This window comes from Hemitrygon akajei, chromosome 20, assembly GCF_048418815.1.
Source record: "Hemitrygon akajei chromosome 20, sHemAka1.3, whole genome shotgun sequence".
Classification (NCBI taxonomy): domain Eukaryota; kingdom Metazoa; phylum Chordata; class Chondrichthyes; order Myliobatiformes; family Dasyatidae; genus Hemitrygon; species Hemitrygon akajei.
Window position 1 is genome coordinate 64,409,322 of NC_133143.1, and position 12,115 is coordinate 64,421,436.

The window sequence follows — 12,115 nt, forward strand, 5'->3', positions numbered from 1 at the left end:
TGCACAAATATTAGGAAATTACCTCCTTCAGCCAGGGAATTATTTCTGGCAAATGGGAAATATTGCAAATTTAGCATTGTCCCACTGATACTGACTGCAATAGGATTAATCATGGTGAGATTATGATCACCATATCTCTGTCATCTCTTTTGTAGATCAAGCTCTGCATTCAATCCTTGTAATGAAATTTTAAGAGCCTTTCGAATGAACATAGATTATTTACACTCCTGAAAGCCTGTAATTCAAATCATGCCTGATTTAAAATCGTGTCTTTAATTTAAAATGCAAGTTATCAGCTCTAAGATATTGTAGACGGCCTGAGGTCATAAAAGGAGATAAATAAATCTAAGGTCCTTCTCTCTTTAAAATGCAAATGAGTTTCTGTTTTCTCCAATTTGTTTTAGTGAACTGCATTGTCGGGCAACACAAGGCACCTCCGCAGCTTCTGTCAAATGGTAATTTAATCTGTCAAAGAGATGGAGCTGCAGTAGGGAATGTTAACTCTTCGAAGTTTAGTGTAAAGAAGTATTTCACATTTATCCAGTTTTATGTTAACTGAAATAAGTAATTTCAGGCTGAGCGCTATAGACTAAGGCAATAGGAAAAGGTCACTGAAATATAACGACTTTAGCTTTAATGTAATTTGCACACAGGCTTTCCCCAGCCTTGTAATATCAGATAATTGTAATGCTTTATGCATATTTGGGGAATAGATTCCATTAATTTAACTGCCTGGGCTCTATTTCCTTAACTAATTCTCTAATCAATTTCAAACGTAATCACAATGTATCAGGAGACTGCAGCACAAGACAGTTTAATTCTCATGTCAATGGCGTGATAAATAAGATGAGTCTTAATCTGTTCATTTTTATTGGCACGTTCAATTAATTTGCTTATTTGGTTACTTCCTAAGCCGTTTAATATCCCGTTCACAAACTGCCTGAACAGCCTTTACCGTGCAACCTGAACGGCCACGTTGGGCATGGAGAAATAGCAAATTAAGAAACTCCTGTACCTAATAAAGCGGCCACTGAGTGTATGCTCACGGTCTTCTGCTGCTGTAGCCCACCCAGCCACGGTGAAGGCTGCTCAGCCTGAAACATCAACTGTTTATTCCCCTCCATAGATGCTGCCTGACCTGCTGAGTTCTTCCAACATTTTGTGTGCGCTTCTCAAGATTTCCGGCATTTGCCGAATCTCTTGTGCTCTGAGCCGATAGGTGTATCTTGATTAGCCAACCAAACAGTTCCTTTCTCTGATTCGAACCGCTAAATGTACTTTATATTTTTATAGGCAGACTACAACGTGCGAGGTTGCATGCAGGGAACGGTTTGGCAATACTAGCTGCAAAGTTCCAGCTGTATGAATATGTAAGGCTATTGCTTAAGGAGTTTGTAAGATAGTTCTCCCAATTTAGACAACAAAGCTCAGAGGAGTAGCTGAGGGCCCTGAGCTCTGTACAGTGTCAACATATTGTGCTTTGATTGATTCCAGATCGTCTACCACTGGGAATGCGATACAGGAGCCTTTGGCCCCACAAAAACCAGGTTTGGGAACAGTTATGGCCCTACACTATCAGGCTCCTGAGCCATCATGGAGAACTTCAGTCTCCTCAACTCTGAACTGATTCCACAACCTATGGACCCACTTTCAAGGGCTCCACAACTCAGTATTATGCATTTGCTATTTTCATAATTTGCTTTCTTTTGCACACTGGCTGTTTGTCAGTCTTTACAGTTTTTCATAACATCTATTGTGTTTCTTTAACTGCCTGCAAGAAAATAAGTCTCAACATTGTATACAGTGACATATACATTCTTTGACTATAAATTTACAGTAGTACACGTGCTTTGAACTTTGAAGGCCCTCACCTAACATTTTAGGAATTGCTTCTTTCCCTCTGCCATCAGAGTTCTGAATGGTCCATGAATCCGTGTACATGCTCTCGTTATTCCTCTTTTAAAAGTTCTTTCTTTATTTACTGTAACTTATAGTTATTTCAGGTTCTTTAAGGCTGTTGTTGCCAGGGGGTGATAGGAGGGATAAGCTCCCACTACCATTTAAATTTTCCCAATATTGAATAGCTTCTGACAACCAAATCCAGCTCCAGGCCTTCACATGTGGCTTAGCTACTGAGCCTGGGGGAACCATTTCCGCTGCAGGAGAAAGGGCAAAGGTGGGTTACTGGCACCTTAAAACCTATTGCTTTGAGCAGATAGGACTCATCAGCAATACTTGGCAGCTCATCTAGGAGAAGGAAAACTCTGATCTCAAACCTCCGCTGTCTTGTGGCTTTACCCAGTTATGGGGAAGGCTTTGGGAGTAAATCCTGAGGAAAAATCCACAGCTGGAATGCCTAAGGCAGTCCTACAATGAGATCAATGCTGACTGGCAACTCCTGCGATGTTGCTGGTGCCGGACTGTATCGGCCTCTGCCGTTCCTTTGGGTTCATCAGATATGTGGAGAGGGAGGAATATGGATGACAGCTTGCACTCCATATTTTACTGCCCAGGCTTGTGTATCTAGACAGCAAGGACGCGACATCCATGGTCGACCCTGGCCAACAGAGACCTCAGAAAGTTACTTTTATTTAGGAGATTGAGAGGGAATCTGATTGCAACATGTAAGATTATTAAGGGATTGGACAAGATAGAGGCAGGAAATATGTTCCAGATGCTGGGAGAGTCCAGTACCAGAGGGCATGGTTTGAGAATAAGGGGTAGGTCATTTAGGACAGAGTTAAGGAAAAACTTCTTCTCCCAGAGAGTTGTGGGGGTCTGGAATGCACTGCCTCAGAAGGCAGTGGAGGCCAATCCTCTGGATGCTTTCAAGAAGGAGCTAGATAGGTATCTTATGGATAGGGGAATCAAGGGATATGGGGACAAGGCAGGAACCGGGTATTGATAGTAGATGATCAGCCATGATCTCAGAATGGCGGTGCAGGCTCGAAGGGCTGAATGGTCTACTTCTGCACCTATTGTCTATTGTCTATTTCTTGTCCTGTATTGCTGCCACAGAACAGCAAATTTCATAACATAGAGTATGTCAGTAATAATAAACCGGTTTCCGAATTCTGTGCATGCTGGATCATTTCAAACAGCAATTAGCAGGTTGGAGTCTTGCATCAAAGCAGGCCAGACTAGGAAAGGTTGGTTGTTTTCAACCCCAGGTCGATTTTACAAAAATCCCCTCCCTTCATTGTTTCAATCCAATAGTTCAACTGCAAGAAGATTTTTAAAATTTAGTTATCAGATTATTTTTATCAAATAAATTTGAATTTCACAGTGGCTGTGGTGGGATTTAAGCTCATACTTGAGGATTATTAGTTCAGATAACTGAGCTTTAATAACTAAACCACTGTACGTATATTAAGCGAAATTCTGAGACAACATCATCAATTAATACTTTCACACACAAAACGCTGGAGAAACTCAACTGGTCAGGCAGCATCTATGAAAAAGAATTAAGGGTAAATGTTTCAGGCCGAGACCCAAAATGTTGATTTTTTATTCCTCTCTATAGTTGCCGGCTGACCTGCTGAGTTCCTCCAGCATTTTGTGTATGTTTCTCTAGATTTCTAGTATCTGCAGAATTTCTTGTGTTCATCATTCTTCCAGCATTTGGTGCTAACACAGTCAAAGGAGAATCCTGTCTACAGGATTTCTTAGTGAAGTTGAAGGGAGACTCAGTGCAAAATCCGTGAACATATCATACTTTACCTAAGCTAGGGCTTCATCTATGCCAAACAAAAGTAATCATCTCACAGCAAGTCATAAACAAACTAAAACCAATCAAACCACTCCTTACTATAATTTGTACCGACCCTTGATGAAACTGTAGAACATAGAACACTACAGCACAGTACAGGCTTTCGGCCTACAATGTTGTGCTGACCGTTTAAATTACTCTAAGATCAATTTGACCTTTCCCTCCTACATAGTCCTGCATTTTATATCATCCATGTTCATATCTAAATTCCCTTAATGGATCTTCCTCTATCACCACCCCTGGCAGGGCATTCCACACCCCCCACCACTCTGTATAAAAGAACTACCTCTGATAATCCACCTATACTTTCGTTCAGTCACTTTAAAATTGTGCCATTTCTGCCCTGAGAAAATGTCTCTGGCTGTCCACTCCGTCTATGTCTTTTATTATGTTGTACACATTACCCTATATCTGAGTATTTATTGCTCCCCTGTTGGTGCAGCTCTCCAGTGTTTGCTCCCTGAAAGACAAGCTGGTTTACCTTCATTTGTGGCTGACCCAGTGTGAGGTGAGGAACTGCTGCGTACTTCCCCTTGCAGGAATGTTGCTCCAGGACAACATCCCAATCACCATCAATCTTCAGCCATGATATTCAGGGACTTTATTTATTCCTCCCACAGTCCAAAGATGTACCAGTTAGTCGGTTAATTGTTCATTGTAAGTTGTCCTTTGATTAGGCTAGGGTTAAATAGGTGGGTTGCTGGGTGGTGTAGCTCATTGGGCTGGAAGAGCCTGTTCTGCCCTGTATCTCTAAATAAGAAAATGCTAATATTATTTTAGTGACTGTGTGTGCTATCATAACTATATGTGCTGTGTGTATTGTGTTTTGCATCTTGGCCCCAAAGGAACACTATTTCATTTAGCTGTATCCACGTGTATCGTTGAAGGTCAATTAAACTTGATCTATTGCAATCAAGTATCAGTCTAGATCAGGTTTTCCCAACCTAGGACCACAGATTCCTTGCTAATGGTGGTGATCCATGGCGTAAAAATGGTTGGGGACCCCATGTCTAGCTATTTGTAGTCACAGGGATTTGAATTACTTTTTCGACAATGAAGAAAAATCACAGCTTACCAAGCCACAGGCAACAAAACATACAGCCTTTACCTATGGTTCAGACTTAATTATCTACTCCAGAAGAGATTTTGCTCCTACACAGGCAAACACATAATTCAAGTATAATAGCTCAGGGACTAATTTAAAATAACATCGCAAGGTGAAAATTCAGAAGAGAGCTGGCCTAGTTTTCTTCTCCATTGACTGCACTCAGCTGCCCCAGACAAAAGTTAGTCCCTGATGTATGAAAAAGGAAGTCTGAAGATTATGTCAAGTCATCATTGCCAATTAGTGGAATAATGCTATTTGTCTTCCCTGAGCTCCCTCCCTGGACACACCTTTGGACCTTTGGTATTGAGGGACTCAGCCCGAAGTTTATTTTTCTCTTGTGGAAAAACTCAGCGAGCTAGGGCTTTTCTCTTTGGGGCAAAGGAGGACAAGAAGTGACTTGACAGAAGTGTACAAGATTATGAGTGGCGTAGATAGGGAGGACAGGGAGCACCTTTTCCCCAGGGCTACAATGGTTATAACCAGAGGACATCTTTCTAAAGTGAATGGAGGGAAGTTTAAGGGAGATATCAGAGATTTTTTTTTTTTACAGAGAAAGTGTTAGGTTCCTGGAATGCACAGCTGGGGCTGGTGGTAAAGATTGATAAATTAGGGTAGGGATTCCTAACTAGGGTCCATGGACCCCTTGGCTAATGGTAGAAGCTCCATGGCATCAAAAAAGTTAGGAACCCCTGCATTAGGGTCATTTAAGAGACTCTTAGATAGACACAAGGATGAAAGAAAATGGAGGATTATGGGCTATATTGGAGAGAGGGTTTAGAGTGAACATATAGAGTAGGTTTAAAGAGGTCAGTGCAATATGCTGGGCTGTCAAGATTTTAGTGTTCAACACTCTAAATTAATCTCCGGAATGAGTAGATTGTCTGGATAGCTGTGGCAGACGATGGCAACTCATCTAATGATGTCAGAGACCCAAGTCCACCCTTTGGAGTGTGTGTGTGTGTGTGTTGTCTTTGCAGCTCCCATCAGGGATGGGCGTTTTATTTAGCACAGTATATGCACAAGGAAGTCTTTCAGGCACCTTTACTCCATCCACACCAGGCTGGATTTCCCAGTGGTCATCTATTTTAATTCTACTTCCCATTCCCACTTGTTGGCCCATTGCCTCCTCCACTGACACGATGAGGTTGGAGGAGCAACTCCTCTTATTCCGTCCAGGTGGCCTTCAACCTGATGGCATCAACATCGATGTTCTAACTTCTGGCAATTTCTCCCCCTCTTTTTTTTTCCTCTCCATTCCCATGTTCTTGGCTCCCTTCTTACCCTATCTCTCCTCCCCTGGCCATGTCCTCCCTCTGGTGCTTCTCTGTCTCTTTCTGCCATGGTCCATTCTGCTGTCCTATCAGATTCCCCCTTCTTCAACACGACAGTTTCCACCAATCCCCTCCCAACTTCACTTCATCCCCCATTCCCCATCCAGCCACCGTCACCCCCATTTAGCTTCACATACAAGCTTACTGTTCCCCCCAACTGTCTTATTCTGGCATTTACCCCCTTACTTTCCAGTCCTGATGAAGGGACTTGGCCCAAAATGTCAGCTGTATGTTCCTCTCCATAGATAGTCCTTACCTGCTGAGTTCCCCCAGCGCTTTGTGTGTGTTGGTCTTTCAAGTGTTCCATCGAGACTGGAGTGATCAGGACAGCAGGCAGTAGATCAGTTATGTTTTTTTGTTTTATTAATGCAGATCATAAGTTCCAGTATCTTGGACATGCGAGGTACATGAAATGCAACAATATTTTCCGTGAAAGAAGAATTCATTCCTTTAACTTGCTTTGCCCTCGTTGCTATATACATTTCATGCGGCAGACCTCTATGTATCTACTGCCCGTTTATTACTTGTGACATCCACATCTCATGCATTTTATCTAATTGGTGTCCTGCCTCAGTGGGCAGGACCCAGCTCAGAGTGCAAGGCATTCGTGCCCTGATGTACACTCAGTGGCCACTTTATTGGGTACACCTGCTCGTTAATGCAATTATCTAATCAGCCAATCCCATTGCAGCAACTCAATGCATAAAACCAAGCAGACATGGTCAAGAGGTTCAGTTGTTGTTCAGACCAAACAGCAGAGTGGGGAAAATTGTGATCAAAGTGATTTTGACCATGGAATGATTGTTGGAGCCAGATGGGATGGTTTGAGTATCTACAAAACTGCTGATCTCCTGGGATTCTAATGAACAGCAGTCTCTAGAGTTTATGGTTAATGGTGCGAAAAACAAATAAAAATACAGCAAGTGGCATTTCTGTGGGCAAAAACATCTTGTTAATGAGAGAGGTCAGAGGAGAATGGCCAGAATGGTTCAAGCTGACAGGAAGGCAACAATAACTCATACAACCATGCGTTACCAGAGCAGTCTGCTGAAGAGCATGTCTGAATGCACAACATGCTGAACTTTGAAGTGGGTGGGCTAATGGAACAGAAGAACATGAACATACACTCGGTGGCCAGCGTATTAGGTGCAGGAGGTATTTAATAAAGTGGCCACTGAATGTATGACACCAAAATGGTAATAGTAGTGAAGGAGATGATAGAGCCACCATTCTCCCTGCACTTGCAAGCAACACCCTAAATATCCCAAACCCATAAAACAGTGTAAGAGAATATACACGATAAAGGGAGATCGTAACTAAATTCCGGGATGTTTTGCAGAATAAGTATTACATTCAAATGAACACCTATCTCGCTTATGTGCAGAATTAACTGCTGTGTGTCCTGTTCTACCTCTGCCACTGCTTATAATCAACCACACATTGAACCTTTTCTATACAGCTCGTGTTCCACTCCAGACTCGGCTCTGAGTTGGCTGTTTGTCAGTCTTTATGTATAGTTTTTCATAAATTCTATTGTATTTCATTATTATCCTGTAAATGCCTGCAAGAAAATGAATCTCAAAATAGTATATGGTCATGTACATACATTGAAATTAAATTCTTACTCAGATTTAACACTGCATTATAAATCTGAATATGTCAGCAAAGACTCTTGCAAATTTCTCCAGGTGTACAATGGAGGGCATTCTGATTTGTCTCATATGGAGGCTCCAATGTGCAAGATCGCAAAGGCCGTAGAGGGTTAGACTTTGACATTTCGTAGACTTCTATCATCGGCAGTTGTTAGTGAAGAGAGCCATTGAAGCATTAGACAAGATTGGGTGCTGTGCACGCCTCTTAAGGACACATACCTTATTGGGCAGCAGCTGATTCACAGCATTCAAGGCACGGCGGAGTGCTGTTATAATCGAACTGCTGTACACAATCGTCATGCAAATGCAGTAAATAGAGTTTCACAGTTTGGTAACTGAATTCTTGACACTTTACTGTATTATCTCAATACAGGGATTCAGTCAGTTTTCTCCTTGAGTAAACACAGATGTAAAACTACAGTAGTTTTTAAACAGTGCATCATTGAGGTATGGTAGTACTGACTCCAGTCTCTTGAAGAACAATATTTCCTCATTTATATTCCTGCCTGAGAATTGTGAATTAACATGGAGAAGCAGTCTTCAGATATGACATCCACAACAGTAAATATAGGTATGTGTATACTTTGATGGTCATGGGGAAAAGCAAACAACATCCTTTTTGCAGCTTCGTAGTTGCTGTTGATTTAAGACAAAATGCAATGGTCCTAATTCTCACCCAGACAATCACTTGAAATAAACCTGACCATCGGTGAGCCTTTCAGCTGCTGTTATGGTTGCACTGAAGGAAAGCTGAGTTTGTGCATCCCAGCCCAGTTTGTTTGGTGAGGCACCAGATGAACGTACTGTACTGCAGTGAGATGTTTTCCAGCAGCTACTCCTTTGGCTCATGTGAAATAGTGACAGCTCGTGGAGTCAATATAACAATACGAAGTGCACTTCAATTCTCCGTAAGACCTGAAGGAAACAGGACATAAAGAAAGACTGTACAACAATGGAGTCCATCCAAACAAAACCTCAGTTGGGTAGTGAAATACTAAGTTGGTATCCATAGTCAAATAGCAAATATAATTAGGAAGGATAGAAAGAAAACCCATAAGTAAATGAACTGTGAGTTAGTAATTGTCCTCCCGCCTCCCATCAGGTAGAAAATCCTGAAAGCATATACCATCAGGTCACAGGCAGCTTCTACCCCATTGTTAAAAGCCCCGAAATAGTGTCCCAGTACATTAAGATGGACTCTTGACCTCAGAATCTACCTCAATGTTTTAGGAATAGCGTCTTCCCCTCTGCCAACAGATAGCTGAATGGTCTAAGAACAGTACCTCTATATTTTGCTCTGTTTTGCAATACTTATATATTTTTAATATATTTCTTGTTATAACCTATAGTTTTTTATGCATTGCACTGTACTGCTGCCACTAAACGATAAATTTCATGACATACGGTATGTCAGTGACAAGAAACCTGATTCTGATTCTCGCAACACACACAAAATGCTGGTGGAACACAGCAGGCCAGGCAGCATCTATCGGAGAAGGACTGTTAGTCCTGACGAAGGGTCTTGGACCGACACGTCGACAGTGCTTCTCCCTATAGATGCTGCCTGGCCTGCTGTGTTCCACCAGCACTTTGTGTGTGTTGCTTGAATTTCCAGCATCTGCAGATTTCCTCGTGTTCGTTCTGATTCTCGTGATGGGCTTGCACTTTATTCTTTACCTGCACTGCGTGTTCTCTGTAGCTGCTACATTTTGCTCTGCAGTTATTGTTTTATCTTTTTCTACCTCATTGCACTATATGATGATTTGATCTGTATGAACAGTATGCAAAACAAACTTTTCACTGTATCTCAGTACACGTGACAATAATAAACCAATATCAATACCAGTGGTTTATAGAGAAAACTTGAATAATCTTGTTCTTATGGCCTTACATCAGAAAAATAGTGAAATAATATATAAATCATTTATTTTTTATTTGCAATATTTTATCTTCTTTTGCACACTGGTTGCTTGTCAGTCCTTGTTTATGTACAGTTTTCATCAATTTGATTGTATTTCTTTAATTTCCTGTAAATGCCTGCAAGAAAACAAATCTCAATATATGCTGACATACAGTGTAAACAGGGACACGCCTGTCCCAGCACGTGAAGTCAACTCTGGCGGACTGGGAGGGTGAGATCTACCAGTTGCCAAGAAGGTGGTACTGCAACGCTCCATGGAGAGTGAAAGGCTTGTCAAGGCACAGAAGACATCATCTGCAACCTGTGAAGATCCCAGTTTGTGATGCTTCTGAGGTTGAGAGAGTGGAACTGCCCCTGTGCAATGGCTTTTCCACTTTAAAAACTCCTGTGCCGGTTTTCCTGTCATCGCGGACGATATAAACACTTTGATAATAAATTTACTTTGACTTTGATTTATATGCAGACCTTCAGCTGGGGTTATAGCGTGTGCTAATGTTAGAGTGTCCTAACTGATGAGAGGTTTTTCTAAAAGAGGGAAAAGTACAATACAGGGATTGTATTAAAAGAAATCTCTAGGTTAAAAATACCAAGCACACATGTCCACTTTACAGCTCATTTAAAAACTTGACTCACACTCCCATCAGGGCATTCATCACTGTGATCATCATCATGAGACCATCAGGAGAACTTACCCAGGAAGGTAGCTATTGCAGGTTTGGTAACCAAAATCCTTGCCATCACATTCTTCATGTCCCCTCTGCAAATATCCATCTCCACAGTAGGCTTGCTTACAATCTGCAACAGTGTATTAACAGAGTTATTGAATAATACTTGAATGATTATTGAATAATATGACATATTGAAATAACTGGAAGAGTCAGCGCCACATCCCCTAAAACTTTGACCAACTTTGACGCACAGTGGAGAATATTCTAACTGGTTGCATCATGGCCAGGTATGGAAACAGCAATGCCCAGGAATGGAAAAGTCTTACAGAAAGAGGTAGATAAAGCGCAGTACATCACAGGAAAATCCCTCTATATCATTGATCATATTTATAAGGAATACTGCTACAAGAAGACAGCATTAATCATCAAGGCCCCTCACCATCCCAGCCATGCTCTCTTCCTTCTACTACCATCGGGCAGAAGGTACAGAAACCTTAGGTATTACCCTACAACCATCAGGCTCCTGAACCAGCACGGTTAACTTCATTCACCACAACACTGAACTGATCACTGAACACAACCTATGGATTCACTTTCAAGGACTCTACAACTCATGTTATAAATAATATTTATTTATTTGCACAATATGTAACTAGGAAAGTTGACGAGGGTAAAGCAGTGGATGGGTTACTAGGATAGTTGACAAGGGTAAAGCAGTGGATGTTGTCTATATGGACTTCAGTAAGGCCTTTGACAAGGTTCCACACGGAAGGTTAGTTAGGAAGGTTCAATCATTAGGTATTAATATTGAAGTAGTAAAATGGATTCAACAGTGGCTGGATGGGAGATGCCAGACAGTAGTGGTGGATAACTGTTTGTCAGGTAGGAGGCTGGTGACAAGTGCTGTGCCTCAGGGATCTGTACTGGGTCCAATGTTGTTTGTCATATACATTAATGATCTGGATGAGGGGGTGGTATATTGGATTAGTAAGTATGCAGATGATACTAAGATGGGTGGCAATGTGGATAGTGAAGTAGGTTTTCAAAGCTTGCAGAGAGATTTAGGCCAGTTAGAAGAGTGGGCTGAAAGATGGCAGATGGAGTTTAATGCTGGTAAGTGTGAGGTGCTACGTTTTGGTAGGACTAAATAAAACAGGACATACATGGTAAATGGTAGGGCATTGAGGAATGCAGAAGAACAGAGTGATCTAGGAATAATGGTGCAAAGTTCCCTGAAGGTGGAATCTCATGTGGATAGGGTGGTGAAGAAAGCTTTTGGTATGTTGGCCTTTATAAATCAGAGCATTGAGTATAGGAGTTGGGATGTAATGTTAAAATTGTACAAGGCATTGGTGAGGCCAAATTTGGAGTATTGTGTACAGTTCTGGTCACCAAATTATAGGAAAGATGTCAACAAAATAGACAGTACAGAGGAGATTTTCTAGAATGTTACCTGGGTTTCAGCACCTAAGTTACAGAGAAAGGTTGAACAAGTTAGGTCTTTATTCTTTGGAGCATATAAGGTTGAGGGGGGACTTGATAGAGGTATTTAAAATTATGAGGGGGATAGATAGAGTTGACGTTGATAGGCTTTTACCATTGAGAGCAGGGGAGATTCAAACAAGAGGACATGAGTTAAGAGTTAAGGGGCAAAAGTTTAGGGGTA

The 12,115-nt window shown here is 41.5% G+C and overlaps 1 protein-coding gene across 6 annotated transcripts in view; it reads right to left on the reverse strand.

Annotated features, from left to right (window-relative positions):
- Nucleotides 1–6,555: 6,555 nt before the first annotated feature.
- colq (collagen-like tail subunit (single strand of homotrimer) of asymmetric acetylcholinesterase) overlaps nucleotides 6,556–12,115 on the reverse strand; it is a 98,115-nt gene continuing 92,555 nt past the window's right edge. For 5 of the 6 annotated variants that reach the window (XM_073024488.1, XM_073024487.1, XM_073024492.1 and 2 more), the window contains 2 exons: nucleotides 10,474–10,576; nucleotides 6,556–8,775 (listed from right to left, as the gene is read on the reverse strand). In XM_073024488.1, the coding sequence (XP_072880589.1) occupies nucleotides 8,706–8,775; nucleotides 10,474–10,576 (173 nt within the window). In that variant the 3' untranslated portion in view covers nucleotides 6,556–8,705. Of the gene's footprint in view, nucleotides 8,776–9,468; nucleotides 9,898–10,473; nucleotides 10,577–12,115 lie in introns of those variants that run through there. The other variant, XM_073024489.1, reaches the window with a different exon arrangement.